Below are 22,500 nucleotides of genomic sequence, written 5' to 3' on the forward strand. Positions count from 1 at the left end.
ACTTGTGTTCTTTTCCTTTTACACAAGGGAGCTGCAACTGATCAACCTCTCTGTTCCTACCTTTCTAGAACACCTTCTAAAATAGCACCTACCATTTCTGCTCTCCTGCAAGAGGATCTCAACACGCTGTTTGGTCAGTGCTTTTCACAAGGACTTAGAAACTGAAAAAGCAGTCTTTCAGGATTGCAAGTAAAAAGGCTATTTGGCAGGATACTTAACATACTGTTTAACTCAATCCCAACTTAGAGCTAAGGCAGGACCAAAACAAGGTAGCCATCTTCACTGGTAAATTAATTAGTCAATCCCATCACCACAGCGATAAATAAAGAGGACCAGACTTTATCGAATATAAATTTGTTTTTATTGAAGCAGCAGTCACATGACCTTATATCTAGCCTTTAGATAGGCTGGACAGAGTGAACCAGCCCTAAAAAAATGATGTTTCTTTTTGCACTAAGAGACATAACATGTTTACATACATCATCCAGTACTGGAAATGAGCAGACTCAAAACACAACATGTGTTGGTTACCTGGGAGGTACAGTCCCACTGTTTGTGGTGTTCATATAGTTTACAGAGACCCCCAAAGACCATTGCTAATAGGATGAAAGTTAAAAGAAAATACAGCGACACAGAACCATGAACACAGTAATCAAAGACAGCAGCTTATACACGTTTTTACAATTGTCCGTTTCAGGGATGTTTTCTTTCTTTCCAAAGCAGTGTCTGTAAAGCTTCCTCTACATCAAATCCAAAGGTTTCCGAGATGGAAGCTGCACCTCTTGTGGCTATACAATGGAGTAAGATCATCTGAAAGAACTAGAAGTGGTGTTCCTATCTTGATTTTTGTAACAAAGATTCATGTTTCCCTAATTAGAGGAACAGAGATGGTGACGTGATTACATATTGCAGTGGTAAAATAGGTAGAGTGAAGAAAGAGGGTTGCGTACTGAAATAAAGACCACACACTTGTGAATTTTAATTTCATTTCCAGGCTAACCTACTTTTTATTTAATGCAAATTACAGTACCAGTTAACTATTTCCAAACCAAGTCACATAGAACAAAATGTATTTACAAGGGAATGGGGAAGGGGAAAATAAACATTGAGCATACTTTTCACAAAAAAGTTTATATTTAAAATGAAAAAAAAATTCAGTCACAGAGGCATTCAAGTAGTAATAATGTTATACAGGTTTTGCTTTTCCTTTATATCAAGACAGATTTGCACAAGTGTTTGCAATAGTTTGTATACAACCCACAGTCCTTTATATATATATATATATATAATAAATTTTGTTTTTTTAATTTGTTAAGATGGAAGTGGTCACGCTAATTGGTATGTGTACAGGCCCAAGTGATCCATCGGCAACACATTTATAAATGCAAATTTTACAGGCAAGCACATTTTCATATATCTATCTGTATCTGCCTGTAGACAGATATAAGAAAAAAAAACTTAAAAATTAACACAAGGAAGTCTACTTTGTCAAGCTAACCCCTTATGTTCTGGTTGTCATTTTGCTTTTATTGTGGAAGTGCAAAACGGAGCAACAAACTTGAATAAAATGGCATAACCCTTGTGAGAATAATCCAGACCCCAGGGATTACTTTCAAAGGTAGACCTCAGTCTGGGACTCTACTGTGCTTCTAGTTGTCTCTTATTTTCAGTGGCTCAGGTATCTACCAGAGAAGACAGATTCTGTCAAAAAAGCAAGCTTCACTTTTCTATTCGGGGAAAAGAGTATTCAGCTCTGTGATTAGATGATCACAACATGAATGATAGGAACTAAGATACAATTTTGGTTAAAACAAAGAAAAAAACCCCCAAACTTCTGGGGATCTGGCGTTGGCCAAACTTCCTTTGGAAGATTCCAAAGTTATATCCTTTAAAAAGGAAAGAGGGGGAAAATAAGGGAAATGCCAGTGTCTTTATATCCACAGGGATAGAGAATATAACAGACCTCTTAGAAACCTTTGCACTGGTAAAGACAAGGTGACTGGCTAGGCATTCTCTGTTAAGATACAAATCAAAAATCTGTGTCTAAAAATTAAGAGGACTTTCAGAAATGACACAACATATCACTGGAAAGAAGGTGCAGTCTTCTACCTTGCTGGAATGAACACATGGTGTTTCAAAAATAGCAACCTTTGGTTTGGTAAAGTTCTTTTTTTTCTTCTATTCAAGACATATGGAGTATTTGGGAGGTAAAACAAATACTTTTTTTCCCCAAAAAGGCCTTCATGTTGGGCAAACAGTAGGAATTAAACTGATTTTTAAAAAAGAAATTAAAATGACATCTCATTGGACAGGGGTAGAGATGCTCAGAGAGAGGGAATGGGCTAGCAGTTCCCTGTTGAAACAACAGTCCTCTATCACCGTGGCAGCACTGCCAGCAGTCACTACTAGCCATCGCACTGTAGCACTTTAGACCACTGATGGAGCAAAATTCGATACTATGTAAGAAACCTTCATTTTTTAAAACAAATTTTCTTGCTCTCTCATTAGGGAGGGAAGTAGATAAAGAGAAGAGAGAGAGCATAGGGGGCTCTTAGAATCTGCCCGTAAGACCCATGATTAGGGTTTGTGGAAGAGATGAGCAAAATCCAATCCACTGGATATCCTCCAGCTCTAGGGCTCCCTGCACTACACTGAGTCCCTGAATGGACTAAGTATGAAATGAAACCGGTCACTGCTAAGGAGGAAACACACATTTCAGAACCAAAACAAATGCAGGGTTTAAATGGGATCACAAACACGATTTCCTCTTCCTACTCCTGAGCTTGGTATCTCACTTGAAACTTAACCGTGGAAGGGGCAAAGATATTGTTATGAATGAGTTATTATTTTTCAAAGGGAAATGGATGGGCAGGGAGACATGAATAAAGAAAATTAATTAAAATTTTAAAAATGAAAAACAGAAACAAAAAAACACACGGAAGCGAAGGCACTCCAAACTATATAGATACACTATACATTGCTAGAGTTATTGTTACAATAATACAGGCCAGTACCTACTGTACAGAGTTAAAACTATATGGCTTTAAAAAGCTCGTCTACATTTTGTCTGATTATTAAACAGAATCACTGCCCTGAACAGTAACTTTTTGCTCATTAATAACAGTTCCTGGGTCCACATATTTACATACAAAACAATAAAACTTAAAATTTAAAAACATTGAAAGAAAATATAATGTACAAGCTTGAATTTGGTGAGGAGCTTTTTATTATTATTATTTACAAAAAGATATTCAGAGACCTGGTTCTCACTTGTGTAAAAGAGTTCTATGATCCTGCCATGATCCTTGAGAAAGAAAAATCACGCACCTCAGCCCTCACATGCGCACACACACATGCACTCACACAGAGAAAAGCATCTGACTTCTCTCTCTTCAACTCATCCCATTTCTTGGGCGTGGGGGGTAGGGGTGGGGAGTGTTTCCTAAAACAAGCACTAATTTTTATGGACTCTAGCAGGTACACCAAAGTCCAGAGTAGTGTCTGTATCCAAATATTTTTGGCTGGGCAGTTTGGTCTGAAAACAGATCCTTTTCTGTCACAGTCCTGCCTGTTCAGATTTTTTATAGATTCTTTTTGGAAATGATCTATCAAAGACATCTCCTTTAAGGAATTCTGCTGTTGAATGTTCTGAATTCAGGCTTATTTCAAATCTTAATTAGCTCGCAGAAGCACTAAGAAGGAAAATTCGATTTGTTTCATTTGGATTGACTGAGTGTGTTTTCCTTTCTCATGAACTCCGATATAATCAGAAGTTTAAGAAACCTCTTTTCTGGCCTAACAGCTTAGCTAAACAGTGAGTGAAAACTAAGACGGCTCGCACTCATCGTCCTGGGTACTGGTTCATGTCAGCAGGCAGTATGACTCTGCTGGAGAGTCACACACACGGTTCAGAAGCAGGACAGGGTGTGAGGGCCCGCATGAGGGCTGCCAAGAGACTCCACTTCCAAACCACCTGGAGGGTGAGACCCCTAACACAACCAAAGGTGGCAATGAGGAGGGTGAAGGGAAGTTACACAAAACCTAGGGCTGGGCTCTGCAGCCCTTATTGGCTACCCTTGGAAAGTGTGTGGGGGAGAAGCAGGTAGGAGGGAAAGGCGGCCATTACTCAAGTGATCTTTAAATGTAAAATACAACTGATTGTGCCTTAAAGATTCATAGGTCAAGTAATGGCCCATAAGCACCAAGGTGACTAAGGTTCATTTTAGAGTATATAAGGCCCACATAGATGTCAACCTTAAAAGTATAAAACAAACTAGTTGTGAAAATCTATTTCCTCACTGCAAACATAACCCTTCAATCCTCCTTGCTTTCCAAGGAATATTGCTTTTTCTTCAAAAACAGAGACTGATTCTTACATTATTAACTGATACACAAAGAAAACAAACAAAAACTCTTAACTGAGTGTGGGGGAGAAACATTCTTCTCATGCTTCAACCAGTCAGTTTTGATACTGTAGACAAAAAAAAAAAAAAAAAAGAGGCAGTATTCAATATATGTATATATAACATATATACACACATTTATATAATCAGCTTTCATATAAAGTCAGCAGGTACAGGTGACTGCTTATCATTGTGTAGTTTTTAATACCCCTATCATCTAAAATCATAATGGCCTATCTGACATGCATCAATAAATAAATTTAAAAAGCATGAGGTTAAAAAAAGCTGAAAATTAAATACGGATTCTAGATTTGGATTTAAAATTAGAGCTATGTATGTAGAATGTGGCAATTTCTGCAAGCTCAATTTTCAATTACAAAATATGAAAAATAAACCAGTAGATTGTTGCAGTTCACATTATTTAACTCTAATGTCCTCTCAAGTGTATCTTTCCAAGGGAAGCAACTTCAGAAAAACAGTCCAAATCCATTCACAGTGGTGAGATCTGCCCCTGGTCTCCTTTCTCTAGGCTTAACAGTCTTTGACCTCTGCAGCCTCAGCGGCCTACTCAACACCTTTCTCACTCTCCTCCTAGATCACTAGTTTAAAACTACCAAGATTTGGAGAGAAGCTTTGGTCAGGCAAACAAAGATCCAGCAGCTGAGCAGGCACATCAGACATCTGCTTGCTGCTCCTCCTACACCGGCTTTCCACCACTAGCACTGATTAAGAACAACACAAAACCTAGGTCAATCAGTCAAGAATCTTCCCCTTGGAGTTTCAAATTTTATTGACTTCCCTCGGATATAAATGATACACATTTCCTTTTTTGTCTGCCACACCTGCCACCAACATGCCAAAGGCCAAGTTTTCAAATACCCGAGGATATGGATTAATTTTACAAGTGACATTTAAGTCCCCATTGATTTATACCTGCTAAGCTCCCAACCAATTTCAAGCTGTGTACTATACCAATGTCTTACGCTAGACTTTAAAAGAAAACTTTCAGCACAGAACAAGGTTTTCTTCTTTTTGTGGAAGGGGCATGAGGCAGGAGTCCTGTTTTTAAAGTATACAACAGCAGACTTTTGATTAAAAAAAAGAAAAAAAGATTGTCGTGGGAGAGAGATTGTGTTCTAGTGCTCCGCTTTCCCCTCCCCACAACCCCTCCCACCCCCTGGATCTCCCTCAAAGTGAGAATACAATGAAACTGTTGTATTTATAGATATTTTACAAGGTTAAATAAGAACAACAACAATAATAAAAAAAAATCGAACACTAAAATGAACAGGTTTTTTTCTCTTTTTAATTTTCTTTCCAAACGTGACCAGTGTTGCTGAGTGACACTCAAGTAACTGGTGGTTCTTCCTGTGCAGCTGGCTGCTTGCGACTGTTCAGGTGGAGTTGGAAGCTGATGCAGAAGCGGCATTATTGGTCTGTCCACGGTCTCCAGCATTAGCATCTGTAAATGCAAAGTCCCAAGAGAACATAAGCAATGTTATAACAACCCCAAAAGAACAAGTACTGTGAGTTACATTGACTTCCTAGTGGTTATCTTGGATATTGTTTTAAATATAGCCAACACTATAAAACCTGAATTTGTTTCTGTTTGGGGCTAAGTTCATGTTTTGGCATGGCCCTGGTACAGAGAAGACAGTCTCTGAATAAGTTACAGACTTAGATAATTTCTATCCAAGCTTCTGCCATAGCTGGGATCACTCAGTTGGAGTCTGGCTCACTTGAACAGAGAGAAATGGATAGTGGGAAAACTTGCTAACAATTCTGAACTGATGACAATATGCCATCTGCTTAGGTGGGTGAATGGGTAAAGGCAATGAAAATAATATAGGTCTGGCCGGCGCCACGGCTCAGTAGGCTAATCCTCTACCTAGCGGCACCGGCACACCGGGTTCTAGTCCCGGTTGGGGCGCCGGATTCTGTCCCGGTTGCCCCTCTTCCAGGCCAGCTCTCTGCTGTGGCCAGGGAGTGCAGTGGAGGATGGCCCAAGTGCTTGGGCCCTGCACCCCATGGGAGACCAGGAGAAGCACCTGGCTTCTGCCTTTGGATCAGCGCGGTGCGCCGGCTGCAGCGTGCCAGCCGTGGCGGCCATTGGAGGGTGAACCAATGGCAAAAGGAAGACCTTTTTCCCTGTCTCTCTCTCTCACTGTCCACTCTGCCTGTCAAAAAAAAAAAAAAATAATAATAATACAGGTCAAGGCTGAAGTGCAGAAACACTGTATGTAAATCAATCTCAGTTGATTGATTGTTTTCTAAGTGCATTCACAGATATGGAAAATATACAACCAGTTTTAAAAAAAAGTCATTGTAGCACCTACTTACTTATTCAATAAAGCATCTTACGGTCAAATATTTTGGCAATAAGAATTTACTTTGCCCAATCCTTTGAAAATATGGCAACTTCACATGTGACCATTGTTTCCTTCTCCATTTTAAAGATGTATTATTATTTCACAGCATCCTTTAAGTGAGCATCTAATAGTGTCCAGAGTGGCCCAGCATTTTGGTAGGCAGCATACTGCCATTTTCAGTGGCTAATCAAGCTGCACCTGCATCTCTGCCATCACATACAATGACTAGGAGTTTCTGATGCCTTTCATGCCTATGAATTCAAGTGTAAGCCCTGAGCAAGAGAGGTGGCTTGAACAGGATGGGCAACTTCCAAGAACCACTTCTTTAGGGGCCATAATATCTTTGGCCATCAAAGCTGGTGACACCAAAAGGAAATCCAGAAGTTTCTGCCTTTCTAGGACTGAAGGGATTTGTAAATCTCTCACATCCTGTGATGACTAGAGTAACCAAAATCATGGCTAAATTCAATATTTGGTACTGGAAACACAACTGACTCCAAGGACACATAGGCATTCTTAACTAAAGGATGAGCTGTTAAACATTTCTTTATCCACTCTAAAAATACTATTCTTCCTTTCTAAGTTTCTGATTTTCCTGCCTCCAAAACAATCTGCTCTTACATGCTTTTGATCCAGCCTTTGAGGAAAGAAATGTAAACACCTTTTAATTTGAATTATGTTTTCTTTTTTTCTAAAACTTTTAATTTCAAAACAGCTTTAAATTTACAAAACAAAACTAGTCTCTAGTAATCATCATTCTGTGTTTGGAGTCAGTTTTTTTAAGCTCTTACATACAAGGGAGAACAAGTGGTATTTGTCTTTCTGTGTCTGACTTATTTCACTTAACATTATGTCCTCTAGTTCCACTCATTCTGATGCAAGTGACAAGATTTCATTCTTTTTTATGGCTGAATAGTATTCCTATATATATTCCACACATTTTTTAATCCATCGATCTGATGATGGAGATCCTGGTTGATTTTCTATCTTGGTTATCATGAACAGTGGTGCAATAAACAAGGTAGAGTCTGATAAGACAATTTCATGTCTTTTGGATATATATACTCAGTAGTGGAACTACTAGATAATATGGCTATTCTATTTCTAGTTGTTTTTTTTTTTTTTAAATCTCTATACTGTTTTCCATATTGGTTGTACCAATTTATATTCCCACCAACAAGGTGTAAGAGTTCCCCTTTTTCCATATTCTCACCAGCATTTGTTACTATCTTTTTATTTGATAATAGCCTTGAATAATTATTTATCTTTTTAAAATTTATTTATTTGAAAGGCAGAGTTACAGAGGCAGAGAGAGAGAGAGAAAGGTCTTCCACTCACTGGTTCACTCCTCAAATGGCCACAACAGCCAGAGGTGGTCCAATCTGAGGCCAGGAGCCTGGAGCTTCTTCCAGGTTGCCCATGAGGGTGCATGGGCCCTAGGACTTGGGCGATCGATCTTCCACTGCTTTCCTAGGCACATCAGCAGAGAGCTGGATTGGAAACGGAGCAGCTGGGACTCGAACTGGTGCCCATATGGGATGCCAGCACTGCAGGTGGTGGCTTTACCAGCTATGCCACAGCACTGGCCCCTGTGTACTTATTTTTAAAAATGATTTATTTATTTGAAATGTGTATATATATATATATATATATACACACACACAATGTATATATATGTGTGTGTGTGTATATATATATATATATAGAGAGAGAGAGAGAGAGAGAGAGAGATCTTTCATCTGCTGGTTCACTCTCCAAATGATCACAAAGGCTGGACCAGCCTGAAGCCAGGAACCTGGAACTCCATCCATTATTTGGGCCAACTTCCACTACTTTCCCAGGAGCATTAACAGGGAGCTGGGTCTGAAATGGAGCAGTCAGGACTTGAACTCATGCTCATATGGGATGCTAGCATCCCAGGTGGCAGCTAACACACTGTACCACAATGCTATCCCCAAATGATTGTATTCAATTCATTAAATTTCCTCAAAACTCCCATTACTGCTTCTCAGTTTCTTGCCATGTAAGTAAGAGTGAACATTATGGAAGCAGAGCCCATGTACTAGGTTCACACTGACTATGGCATGAAATTTCATTAACTCATCAATATGGCACACAAACAGGTGGAAGGAGAGGATATGTGACAGAACTTATCCTTCAAAAGCTGGGTTAAGACTGCCTTTCCTGATAACCAGTGGGTGACCATGTCTTAATATTTCTTTGTTGACTGTGGTCTTCCTCAGAAAATAATCTGCTTAAAGGGAGTTTTACCCTCAACGACCATCCAAATTCTCCACTATAAATAATCCAGTATCAATTCCTGCCTAGGCCAGAGTACTCTAGGCCTTTTTCAGAAAAAATGTTCACTTTCAAGATTTGGCACAAGATACATTTAAAAACAACATTCCAGAGAAAGCCTGAAAGATCACGGAGCTACCTCAGAATCAGAATCCATGTTTCTTGTAGTATTTCCTGTGCTTTGGATGACACTCAGAACATATGTACCTCTTCATCGAACAGTATTCCCCTCTCATTTTTGGCATGGGAAGAGTAATGGGTAGAACTGTCATTCTGGCCTTCCCAGGACTTAAGGAACCAATCACCAAGAATTTATCAATGTGTTTGATCACTGTATCAGCACACATACCAGCACTGTTAGCAGCTCTGGCCATGGCAGTCATTAGCCAAGGCTGAGTTCAGTGAATACCTCACCTACACGACCACTAGTCCATTTACGTTAGTCTGCTCTTCGGCAAAATCCTATTTAGCTACAGCTTTGCAGATGTCCAGCTCCTCGGATTTGTGACTGAATGATCTCATATTTTCCTTTCAATTATTTCCAGATCAGCTTATGAGTAAATCTTTAAAAAGTAATTGTTTTTAATTACAAATATTCTTCATATCTGTGCTTATTCACCAAAAACAAACAAAACAAAACAAAAACCCCAACAGACAAACTGAATTTTTCTCTAACGCAATGAGCTTCACTGAAAACTATGCTGAGAAAAAAAAGAGTATCATGAGGGGAAAAGTGTTTTTTGTTTTCTTTTTTTTAAAGGAGAAGTTCAACAAACTGAACAATCAGTGTAGGTTCAACAGACTACCTGGCTTACTGACAGAAAAAGCTATATTTCATAAATTCTTTAGTCCAATAGTAACAGTGGTTAGATAAGCGCCAGAGTTGTAGCACAGTGCGTAAGGCTGCTGCGTATGACAATGACATTCCATCAGTGTCGGTTCATGTTTGGACTATTCCATTTCTGATCCAGTTGCCTGCTAATGTGCCTGGGAAAGCAATCAAAGATGGCCCAAATACTGGGGCCACTGCCACTCAGGGGAGAAAGCTGGATGTGCCAGTTTCCAAGCTTCGGTCTGGCCCAGCCCCAGCCTTTGGGAAGTGAAAAAGCATATAGAAGAACTCTACTCTCCTTTTCTCTCGGTAACTCTGCCTTTCATATAAATAGATAATAAATAAACTGAAGGGAAAAAGAGTGATGGGGGTCGGGGGAGAAGAAAGGAAGAAGGCATGAAGGAAGGAAAGTTGGTTGGTTGGACAGTTAAGTACACTGACTAAAGTAGTTAACGTAGGAGCTGCTAGTGAAGAGGTGGCTAGGAAGAAACTAGGTGAAAGAAAAGCAGGAAACATGACAACACAGATGACTGCCTTTTCAGAAATAATCCAAGAAACAATTCTCGGTAAATGCTTATTTTGTTCCTAATGTCATTCTATAAATTTATTTTATGTAAGTGAAACTAACTATGCATCTTCTATAATAAAAATGCTTATTTTAAAGTTTGAGTAAGGCCGGCACCACGGCTCACATGGCTAATCCTCTGCCTTGCGGCGTTGCCGGCACACCGGGTTCTTTCTAGTCCCGGTTGGGGCGCCGGATTCTGTCCCGGTTGCCCCTCTTCCAGGCCAGCTCTCTGCTGTGGCCAGGGAGTGCAGCGGAGGATGGTCCAAGTGCTTGGGCCCTGCACCCCATGGGAGACCAGGATAAGTACCTGGCTCCTGCCATCGGATCAGCGCAGTGCGCCGCCCGCGGCGGCCATTGGAGGGTGAACCAATGGCAAAAGGAAGACCTTTCTCTCTCTCTCTCACTGTCCACTCTGCCTGTCAAAAATAAAAATAAATAAATAAATAAAAAAGTTTGACTAAGGCTGTTATTGGATTTGGATATATCTTGTAATTTCCTTTTTTTTTTTTTTTTTAAGATTTATTTATTTATCTGAAAGGCAGAGTTACAGAGAGAGAAGGAGAGAGAGAGAGGTAGAGGTAGAGAGGGAGAGAGAGAGAGAGAGGTCTTCCATCTACTGGTTCACTCCCCAACTGGCTGCAATGGCCAGAGCTATGCTGATCCAAAGCCAGGAGCCAGGAGCTTCCTCTGGCTCTTCCCACACAGATACAGGGGCCCAAGGACTTGAGTCATCTTCTGCTTTCCCAGGCCATAGCAGAGAGCTGGATCGGAAGTGGAGCAGCTGGGTCTCGAACCAGCACCCATATGGGATGCTGGCACTATGGGCGCAGCTTTACCAGCTATGCCATAGCACTGGTCCCTATATATTGTAATTTCTTTCTTTTTTTGACAGGCAGAGTTAGACAGTGAGAGAGAGAGAGAGAGAGAGAGAGAGAGAGAGAGAAAGGTCTTCCCCTTCCGTTGGTTCACCCCCCAAATGACCGCTACAGCTGGTGTGCTGTGCTGATCCAAAGCCAGAAGCCAGGTGCTTCCTCTTGGTCTCCCATGCGGGTTCAGGGCACAAGGACATGGGCCATCCTCCACTGCCTTCCCGGGCCACAGCAGAGAGCTGGACTGGAAGATGAGCAACCGGGACAGAACCGGCGCCCCAGCAGGGACTAGAACCCAGGGTGCCGGCACCGCAGGCGAAGGATTAGCCAAGTGAGCCGCGGTAGCGGCCTATTGTAATTTCTACAATTTTTCCTCTCAAACATTTCTACAGTGGTTCTAGAAAAGCAGTAAACTTTATTTAATTCCTCCTTACATTCTCTTCTCTTTGCACATGCACTGGTAAAAGTGATACTACCTGGCATTATGGTTTAAGAGATAAGCAAAGATCATTTTGATTATGAACTCTACAGGTTTTTGTTTTTTTTTGGTCCTGAGATGTTCTTCTAAGTTTCAGACAGTTGCATTTTCTTAAATCTAATCAAATATCTCAACATTTACTATAAAGCCTAGTTGTAAACTTAATGGCTGTTTGATTTTACAACAGATTACTTAACCTCTGTACCCCTCAATTTCTTCACTGGTACCTACCAGCTACCTATGAAATCAGACCTATAAACTGCTGGGCATAGTGCATGGCATATAATAATTGTTAAACAAATGCAAAAGTTAAAGAGACATCGAACACACATACACACACACACACATATATAGACACACACATTTATAATCTAGTGTGACTACAATAACTGCCATAACCACAATAAGTATCAGTGGTAGCAGTTCACATCCGAGTACTTACCAATGTGCTAAACACTGTATTCTGTAGGCATCTCATTTAGCCCACACAGCAAACCCAAGAAATAGGTACAATTATTCTCCCCTTTTTGCAAATAGGGAAAACACATAAAGACATTAAGTAATGTTCCCCAAGAACATAAAATAAGTGGGAACACAGAGCACGATCACCCTTATGGGCAATAGTAGATAGCAGGAAAGATTTCTTAGCAAAGGAATGAAAGAGTTTAAGTGAACTTTCATTCTAAATGAGTCAATATATTAAAATAGACTAGTGGGTTTATAACAATAATTAAGGCATCTATATGAGTACATACAGATGCAAATCTATGCTCTGGAAACAAATAAAGACCTGATGTTCCACTGACTTTGAAACTTCCCACACTTTTGATGCTACCATGGAAAAACAACTAGTCCTCCACTCCCAACAAAACAAGTGTAGGTCTGAGATGGAACTGAGAATATTCAGCTTTGCAAGGAGGAAGGGAAGGAAGGAACATTTGGGTCTAGGGGAAGTCGGCTGTCATGATGTCAGACATTCAGGCAGCACTGTGGAGAGGTCTACGAGGTTAGAGACTGAGGCCTCTCGCATAAAGCCAACAGAGGTTTGCTAACCACATGCATGTGACACCCCAGAACTAGAGCATCCAGTCCCAGGCAAACAATCAAGTGCTTGCATTCCCAGCTGATGTCTGACTATATCATGAGAGACCGACCACTGTCTTAAACCACCCAGCCAGGCTGCTTCTGAATTTCTGACCCAAAGAGTTCATGTATGATAATAAACATTTAATCTTATTTTAAGTGGCTAACTTCTATAGCAATTGACAACTAATACATATGTATGTGTCAAAACACTAAAATACTACTCAGGGAATATGCCTACATACCTGCAAGAGTATCACTGAATAAGACCCTGTATAATAGTTAGGTATGCTATTAATAAACTGTACAAGATAAAAAATAATCTATCAGATGATCAATTGCTTTTCCCTCAATTCTCTCAAAAACCAACAGCTTTCTGAACAGAAACCATCATTGCATGGCTTCTGTATCAGATGTTTTAGAGACAATTTTACACATGTATAAAACCAGTTTTATTCTGTGTGTGTATGTGTGTGTGTGACTTTAGAGGTTAAAAGAAGTCAGGCAATCTCACAGAGAAGCCAAGTGTAGAATCCCGAGATTTCAGGTTCCCGACAGAATCTTTAAAGCTGTGATTTTTTCTCTATAGTAAATTTTTTGAAAATGTACCTATTTGAAAGGTAAATAGATACAGAACTCCCATCCACTGGTTCACTCCCCAAATGCCTATAATAGTTGGAGCTGGGCCAGGGCCCAAGATGAGAGCCAGGAACACAATCCATGTAGGTGGCAGGATCCCAACTACTTTAGCCATTATTGCTGTCTCTGAGGGTATGCATTAGGAGGAAGCTGGAGTCAGGAGTCAGAGCTAGAAGTCAAACCCAAGTATTCTGATGTGGGACATAGGCAAGTTAATTGCTAGGACGAGAGGCTGGTGCTGTGGCGTAGTGGGCTAAACCCTCCAGCTGTGGCACTGGAATCCCATACGGGTTCTGGTTCAAGTCCCAGATGTTCCTCTTCTGATCCAGCTGTCTGCTGTGGCCTGGGAAAGCAGTGGAAGATAGCCCAAGTCCTTGGGCCCCTACACCCATGTGGGAGAAGAAGCTCCTGGCTTCAAATTGGCTCAGCTCTGACCGTTGTGGCCATCTGGGGAGTAAACCAGCAGATGGAAAACCTTTCTCTGTCTCTCCCTCTCAAATAAATATAATCTTTTTTAAAAATTGCTAGGCCAAATCCCCCAGAGTAAACTTTTATATGTAAAATTCCATATCTGGTACACATATATTTTTTCTAGGAAAGGATCATAGTTTTCTTTTTAACAGATTCTCAAAGACCCTGAAGAGTTGCTATATAAAAGAATCATAGATTGATGGTCATCTGTTAAATGAGGAAAGTGTCCTACATAGCTGCTGCACTCATAAACTCAGACTTTGATTCCTCACTGTCCACTGCTCCTACACATACACAGAATGTATCAGCAAGCAAAAGAGATGATCCCTGTACCAAATGTGGTTGATCAATGTGCAAATGAAAGTGGGAAGGAGAGTGAACAGTCTCATGTTAAAACTGTTGCCAAAGGGTTTAAATAGAAAACATGGCAATAGGCTGAAAGGAGAGGACAGAAAATGAGAGAAGGAGGGGTTCCAAAGGCTTTGTCACCATGAATCAGTATGCTAAAACCATGGGTCTATGTAAGAGAAATCCTTCTAATTTATAGAAATGCTCATTGTCTGGCCTTGTGGCAGTGATGGGACATTCTATTTGTACTCTCCAATCTGGTAGCTCTTAACTACATATGGCTATTTAAACTGAAATTAAATAAAAATTGGAATTTAGTTTTCCTTACTTGCCTACATTTCAAGTACTCAAAAGCCTCAAAATTATCAAATTTGGGGGGTGGGGCTTTGGCATGGTGGTTAAGACCGCACTTGGGAGGTGGTTAGTGCAAGTAAAGCACTTGGACAGGCAGTCCAATAGTCTCTCCAGGACAGGGAAGTCTTAGATTTGGGTGGAGAGTAAGGGGATTTAATGACCTGATGGCATTAGGGGGTGGATTTTTATCCATATTAACTTCTCTAGTGGGGCCTGTGCTGTGGTGCAGTCGGTTACCGTCCTGGCCTGAAGCGCCGGCATCCCATATGGGCACTTGTTCGAGACCCGGCTGCTCCACTTCCCATCCAGCTCTCTGCTATGGCCTGGGAAAGCAGTAGAAGATGACCCAAGATGACCAGAAGATGACCAGAAGATGACCTGCACCTGCGTGGGAGACCTAAAAGAAGCTCCTGGCTCCTGGATTTGGATCAGCGGAGCTCCGGCCATTGTGGCCATCTGGGGAGTGAACCATCGGATGGAAGACCTCTCTCTCTGCCTCTCCTCTCTCTGCGTAACTCTGACTTTCAAATAAATAAATCTTTAAAAAAAAAAAATTCTCCGGTGAAGCCCCAAACCAGGTATACCTCCTTGGTGGCGGGAATGTAAATTTACTCCTGGGTGCTCCAACTTGGCTTCCCTCTCCATGTCGGCGCACCCCACCATCCACCACATTGGGTTTGGGGGAACTGAGCAGGGCTTTTGACTTGGAAAATTTGCTTCTTTAGGAAGACAGACTAAGTGTTAATGAATAAGAGAAATCACTGTGTATTGTTAAGGAAAGGCACCCGAGAAACATTGACCTCATGATGCCTGTTTCTGTGGACAAAAAGATGCTTGTAGGTCCATAGAAAAGTTTCACAGTCTTGCATATATCCATATATATTACTTCTGCTGACACTGGGATCAAGGCAGGCTGGATTTCTAATATTCATGTTTAAACTTTGCAAGGATGATAATCTGTGATTAAAATTCAATGAAAAATGAAGTAAAAAAAATAAAAAAAGATAGCACTTGAGACACCAGCATCCAATATCAGAGTGCCTGTTTATCTGTCTCTGCCTTTCAAATAAAAATATAAAGGTTATTTAATTATTTACTTGAAAGTCAGAGTCACACAGAGAGAAGTAGAGTCGGGCAGTTGGGGGAGAGAGAGAGAGACAGAATCTTCCATTCACTGATTCACTCTACAGATGGCCACCAATGGTGAGATCTGGGCTAAATGGAAGCCAGGAGCCAGGAGCTTTATCCAGGTCGCCCATGCTGGTGCAGGGGCCCAGACACTTGGGCCATTTTCTGCTGCTTTTCTCAGGTCATTAGCAGGGAGATGGATTGGAAGTAGAGCAACCAGGACATGAACTGGTACCCATATGAGATGCTGGCATTGCAAGTGGTGGCTTTACCCACTGCACCACAACATTGCTGTCCCCCCGCCCCCGAAATATTTTTAAAATAATCAAGTGGCACAGATTTTGGGTAGCCTTTTTGAGTTTTACATGTACTTCATACAGATAGGAACCTTAAGTATACTACTATTCTCCTGTTTCCTTTATAATGCTATTTCTCAAGCCTCATCTCTTTTATATGTTTCAACTAACTAGGTATCCTCTTTCTGTAACAATTGGAAATGTCTCATGAGGGGACAAGTCCTCTAAAAGATATAAGTTTAGCAGCCTGAAGTATACTATTTATACTATATAGCTAGCTTAGGATGTCCCTGTGCAAGCTCTTTCAAGTGGAAATGCCTCCATTATAAAACTATGTCTTGTAAACTAGTGTTATTAACTAGCACTGGAACAAACAAGATCATTACTTACCAAAATGGAAATATATCCTAAGCTTATATTGAATATATATTAATAACATATATATTTATAATATATCTACAAATAAGTATACATTGAAATCATAATCCACACTAAAAAAATCAAAGTACCAACTGTAAAGAGAAGGAATCAATTTTTATTTTTCTCTTTGTAATGACTACAATTATTCTGAAAATTTTGTGTGCATAAAAAGGGAACCCTCCTCAGCAAAGCTTCATCAGTTCTCCTTTCATATTATTCTGAGGAAAAGATGTGCACAAGGCACCAAGGTGGCCTGTAGTCATTGTAAAAAAACAGCAGTGAAATTCATATAGCTGTGAGCCAACTCATCTACTAGGATACACCTAGAGGGCATGGCAACAATGACTGCTTATATTTGATCTGCTAAGCAGCACAGATGTCTCAGGTACCTGTGAGCTCAGAGCAGAGCACATTTAAATGAAGAGGTTGGTTATTCAGGGTAGGGAAATGCACACCATGGGAAACAGGTGACATTTTCACCTTTTCTTTAAGTTAAAAATACCCATTTTAGGGGGTAGGTATTGTGGCACAGTGGGTTTAGCTGCCTCCTGGGATGCCTACATCCCATATCAGAGGCCAGTTTGAATCCTGACTACTCTACTTCTGTTTGAGATCCTGCTGATGCACCTGAGAGGTCAGTGGATGATGACCCAGGTTCTTAGGTCCCCACCACCCATGTGAGAGACCCAGAAGGAGGTTTCTGGCTCCTGGCTTTGGCCTGGCCTAGCCCTGGCTGTTGCAGGCACTTGGGAGCGACTCAGCAGATCAAAGACATCCTGCTCTACAACCCCCTCTCTGCCCTTTTAAGCATATAAATAAATCTCTAAAAATACCTAATTTAGGAATAAAGAACAAAGTATATAAATAAAAGCATGTGACCTCAGGCAAGAAACTGCGGTAATACTTGAGAAGAATCTAAAAGAATGTCTGAGGGGCTTTTTACTAACTTGATCAAGAAGACTTGAAATTATTTTTGGAAGAGAAGGAAAATGTCAGATTCAATTTTGACTTAAAGGAAATAGTATGTTCTGCATAGAAAAAAATTAGAAATGATGCCTAGCACTGTTCCAGTGAAAATAGCAAGCTGGTTTGATTTTAGGAATCTACACACAAATTCACAAAGTAATCTTGGAATCCTAACATGCAGGGTAATTAAAATTGTTATTAAAGTTGGTGAATTTGTCAAACTGGAATAGTTTGAAATAGAAATCTATTTCAGATACACAGCCAACAGGAGAAAATTGATGCAGCACTGTACTTACAAAAGATAGGCACATTATTTGGCCACCAAGTTGGTTAACACCTAAAATTTTTATGTGTGCACGCAACTCTAACCCCACTCTTGTATTGGGGAAATGGAAAAGTACTTGCAGTGGTGGTAGACAGTGGAAACAGGGACAAGTTTGCTAGAAGGCAATTTGAAAATATGTAACAAAGACTTTAAAATTCCTCTTATCTTTTGACTCTGCTTGTAAAAATTATTTAAGAGAATAAACATGGCTTTATGCAAAGATATTTTCCAAACATTTTCTAGAATTGCAACATCATCCCTGACCCAGTAAAAAACAAATGTTGGACACCAACCCAAATATCCAAATATAAGGATTAAATCATAACACAGTCTTAAAGTATCAGTTGAATACTATATAGTCATACTGTACCTTCAAAATAGCATAAACACATTTTTTAAAAAAATTAGTATGTCTCTCTGTCCAATTATATATAGACTAACTTAAAAATACAAAATAAATGTTATCTGTGATTATTTTTTGGAAGTGAGAATATGAGATTTTTATTTTCTAAAATAACTATATGTTTTCAGTAGAGAAAAATTCCTGTTTTTTTAAAGTTGTATGAAATTCCACATACATTTGGGTTAAAATAGAGAGAAAACAAGAAAGGGCAGGGTCGGGAAGAACACTACTAGTGAGGACTTACGGTGAATATTCTACAACTAAACAAGACAGGAATACAGTTTTCCTGAGGCACACTGTAAAACTGACATAGAGGGAAAAGATAGCAGTATCTGGGAAAGGGGTGAGAGGTGGCAACTCTCACTTTAGGAAAGTGAGTACCTAATAAACTGACTTAATTTGCTTTACTTTCATCTCTCCAAAATGGTGGAAACAAACAATGGGAGAAATTACTCTGAGCTTAATTCTACCCAAATAGAAAGAACTGACTAGTGATATTGTTAACAGGAATTCTGAGGTGAAAATAACTGTAATAGCAAGAAAAAGGGCCATTGACCATAGCAAAATCTGAGCCACACTTTAGCAAAATGGATTTCAAAAAGTTCACAAAATAGGAAAGAACAGGTCATCAAAGAAGGAGGTACCTTTCTCTGAAGGGAGGAGAGAACTTCCACTTTGACTACGACCTTGTCTAAATATGATCAGAGTTGGTGAACTCAAAAGGCTTCCATAGCCTTGGCAACTCCTGACAAGAGCCTAGGGTGATTACTGATGCCATAAACAAGAGTGTCAATTTGTTAAGTCAACAACAGGAGTCACTGTGCACTTACTCCTCATGTAGGATCTCTGTCCTTAATGTGCTGTACATTGTGATTTAATGCTATAACTAGTACTCAAACAGTATTTTTCACTTTGCGTTTCTATGTGGGTGCAAACTGTTGAAATCTTTACTTAATATATGCTAAACTGATCTTCTGTATATAAAGAGAATTGAAAATGAATCTTGATATGAATGAAATGGGAGAGGGAGCGGGAGATGGGAGGGTTGTGGGTGGGAGGGAAGTTATGGGGGGGGGGAGCCATTGTAATCCATAAGCTGTACTTTGGAAATTTATATTCATTAAATAAAAGTTAAAAAAAAAGTTCACAAAATAAATAGGTGTGATTTTGTGGCTAGAGTGCTCAAAATAACCTAATAACTGACAAGAAATAAAAATTATAAAAATTCTGATCAAGTAATTGAAAATAATCTCATTGCAAAACAAAGGTAGAAGAACCAACTAAAAGAGTTTTCTCTGATGAGTTCATAATTTAAAATACATATAACTTTAAAAAGAAGGGCATACATAATCCAGGAAGAATAGAAAGTAACATGTGAACCTGTAAATGTAGGTCAGAATTGGTTTAAACAGCAAAAGCTTTTCAAAACAAGATGAAAAAAGTTCCTTGACCAGGTAAAATGACAGAGAAGACAGACCTTATCCAACTGCTTAACATGATTCCCTTTTCTGTTAGAAGGGTTCTCAACCTGGAAAGGATATAACAAAAATCCTAATAAACCAACGCAGCCCAAGAAGGTGAGGGCAATCTATACATTTCAAATGTCTTTAAATTCAGAATCTATAGTCTAAAAAGCAAATCTAAAACAGATTACAAATACATAGTTTACAAATATTTAGGCACTAGGAATTCCTTTTAAAAAGTATAATTTCTATCTCTACAGTGTCACTTAAAAATTTTATTTCTTCATTTATTCGAAAGGCTATCTGTGTGGTGGTGGGGGGTGGGGGAGAGAGTGCTGGATGGATGACTCTCCCATCCACTGGTTTTCTCCCCATATGCCTGCAATAGGTGGGACTGGGCTACAGGCTGGGAGCCAGGAACTCAATCTGGGCCTCTTCTGTGGGTGGCAAGAACTCAAGGACTTGAGGCATCACTTGCTACTCCCAGAGTGTGCATTAGCAGGAAGCTAATAGTGGAGCCAGGACTGAAACCTGGCACTCTGGTATGGGATGTGTGTGTCTCAAGAGGCATCCTAACTGTTCTGAGTTACTACTCATTTTAAATATAAATTTTTATATATCTGGAAGATAGAGAAAGAGAGAGAATCCTTCCATCCACTCATGCTCGAAACAGCTGGGGCTAGACTAGGCTGAAGATAGGAGCCAGTAACTCCATCTGGGTCTCCCACATGAAAAACAGAGACCCCAAGTAGGTGAGCCATCCATCACCTGCTGCCCCTAGGATGTGCATTAGAGGATGCTAGAATTGGAAGCAGAGCTGGGACTTGAATTTGGGCACTCTGATATAGGATGAGGGTATCCTTAGCAGCATCTTAACCACTGAGACAAAACCCCACAAATGTCTACCTTAGGTTACCTTTTTGATGGAAAAATGGCTGAAAGTTTTCTTGACAACAGCTTAGCATTTTAAAAAGGTTTTCCTATCATTTATACATAAAGCAGTATTACAAGGTTTGTCTGTAGTTAGGTAAACAAGAGAGGTAATCAATCACTCAGAGACGAATAGAAGAGTAATCGCTAGTAAACTTTGCCTAGTTCCATTGAACTTCTTTCATCTGTAACTTGACCAAAGGCAAAAAATCTCTAGGAGGTCCTGCTTCATCCTCTTTGACAAATTTTATTAGCTGCTTAGAAGCAAAACACTGGTGTGCTTATGAGATGTGCAGGTGATATATAATTGTATGGAAATAGAAGATACTCATATTTAGAAGAGAAAATAGTCATTAGTATGAAGAACATGCTAACCATCATTAAAAACTTTTATTTGGAAGAATTTGGTTCTGAATAATCTCATGGCAGGATTACTGAGTGGAGAATACACTTCAGGGCAAAAAAGGATAAACTTTCTTATAGCTGGTGTCACAGAAACTTATGCTCATTCTTGTAATGAGTTTCCAGTTACTGAAATCATGGGATGACCACTTCTAAGTAAATTAGTGGTTTTCAATTTTTTTTAAAGATTTATTTATTTGAAAAACACAGTGATAGAGAAGGAGAGACAGATAGATCTTCCATCTGCTGGTTCACTCCCCAATTGGCTGTAATGGCCAGGACGGATGCAGGTTGAAGTCAGGAGCCCAGAATTCCACCAGGGTCTCCTATTTGGGCTGCAGGGGCTGCCATCCTCCACTGCTTTTCCAGGCATATTAGCAGGAAGTTGGACCAGAAGTGGAGCAGCTGGCAGTGGCTTAACCCTCTGTGTGACAACATCAACCTCTCAAACTTGTTTTTAATAGCAAAACCATTGCAGTGAAAAAAAAAAAAAAAAGAAACCCACAAAATCCTTAGCCAGAAGACCAATACACTAAGGCACAAAATTGTTCTAGGTGAAATTCCATATTGTACCTTCTACTAAACTCTGACACTGAACCAGATAATCTCTGAAGTGGTTCACATTTGATTAGTAAAACTGTAATGTCTCAAGATTTATTACTGTTGAATGAGGCCCCAGTTGGGGTGAATGAGATGACCAGTTGGGAATGTGGAAAAAAATCAGATTTACTATATATATAAAATCTCAAAATAAGACATACTTATGGAATGAGAGTAGTATTTGTAACTTTCAAGAGGTTCTCATGTCAATCAGAGCCATGATCAAGAATAATGCCCCCAGATACTGAACTATTTTAAACAATTTAAAAAGATGATGCTAGTATTTTGAGAGGAAAAACAACCAATATCCATACCAACTAATTTAACATATTTGTTTTATCTTCTATGTTTTTATTTAGATCTTATCCACCATGAAAACACACATTTGTTATGGTTACTAACATGTTTCCTAAGATTTAAAAATGTTCTCCACCTAAGTTTGAATGGGTATTTTTATGAATGTCTATAAGCTTCATAATTATTTTTACAGCTACATAAAATGGGGATTTCACAATATATTAAAACAATTTCCCACTGTTGACCATTCACTTCAAACTGGCTCTTTTTTTTTTACTTTATGTATCTTTATATATAGATTTAAAATTTGTTATTATATAGTTTGCTAAGCAAGGGGACTTCAAAGAGTTCATGTAAGGGCCACATTGCTTTTTAATTCTAATTTCCCATTAACTTTAAATTTTTTTTAAGGTTTACCTATTTATTTGAAAGGCAGAGAAGGAGAGGTGAGAAAAACATCTTCCATCTGCTTGTTCATTCCCCTGACTGGGTCAGGCCATTGCCAGTAATCAGGAACTCCACTGGGGTCTTCCACTTGGGTAGCAGGGAGTCCAAGTA

At 39.6% G+C, this 22,500-nt stretch overlaps 1 protein-coding gene across 6 annotated transcripts in view; it reads right to left on the reverse strand.

Moving 5' to 3' along the window:
- Window positions 1-338: 338 nt before the first annotated feature.
- GSK3B (glycogen synthase kinase 3 beta) overlaps window positions 339-22,500 on the reverse strand; it is a 218,634-nt gene continuing 196,472 nt past the window's right edge. For 4 of the 6 annotated variants that reach the window (XM_002716661.6, XM_002716660.6, XM_089331757.1 and 1 more), the window contains one exon: window positions 339-5,865. In XM_002716661.6, coding sequence (XP_002716707.1) covers window positions 5,798-5,865 — 68 coding nt within the window. In that variant the 3' untranslated portion in view covers window positions 339-5,797. Of the gene's footprint in view, window positions 5,866-19,727; window positions 19,779-22,500 lie in introns of all 6 variants that reach the window. The other 2 variants (XM_070072184.2, XM_008266875.5) reach the window with 1 other exon arrangement.

This window comes from Oryctolagus cuniculus, chromosome 4 (genome assembly GCF_051225735.1).
Source record: "Oryctolagus cuniculus isolate XC-2025 breed Fujian yellow rabbit chromosome 4, ASM5122573v1, whole genome shotgun sequence".
In the NCBI taxonomy this organism is placed as follows: domain Eukaryota; kingdom Metazoa; phylum Chordata; class Mammalia; order Lagomorpha; family Leporidae; genus Oryctolagus; species Oryctolagus cuniculus.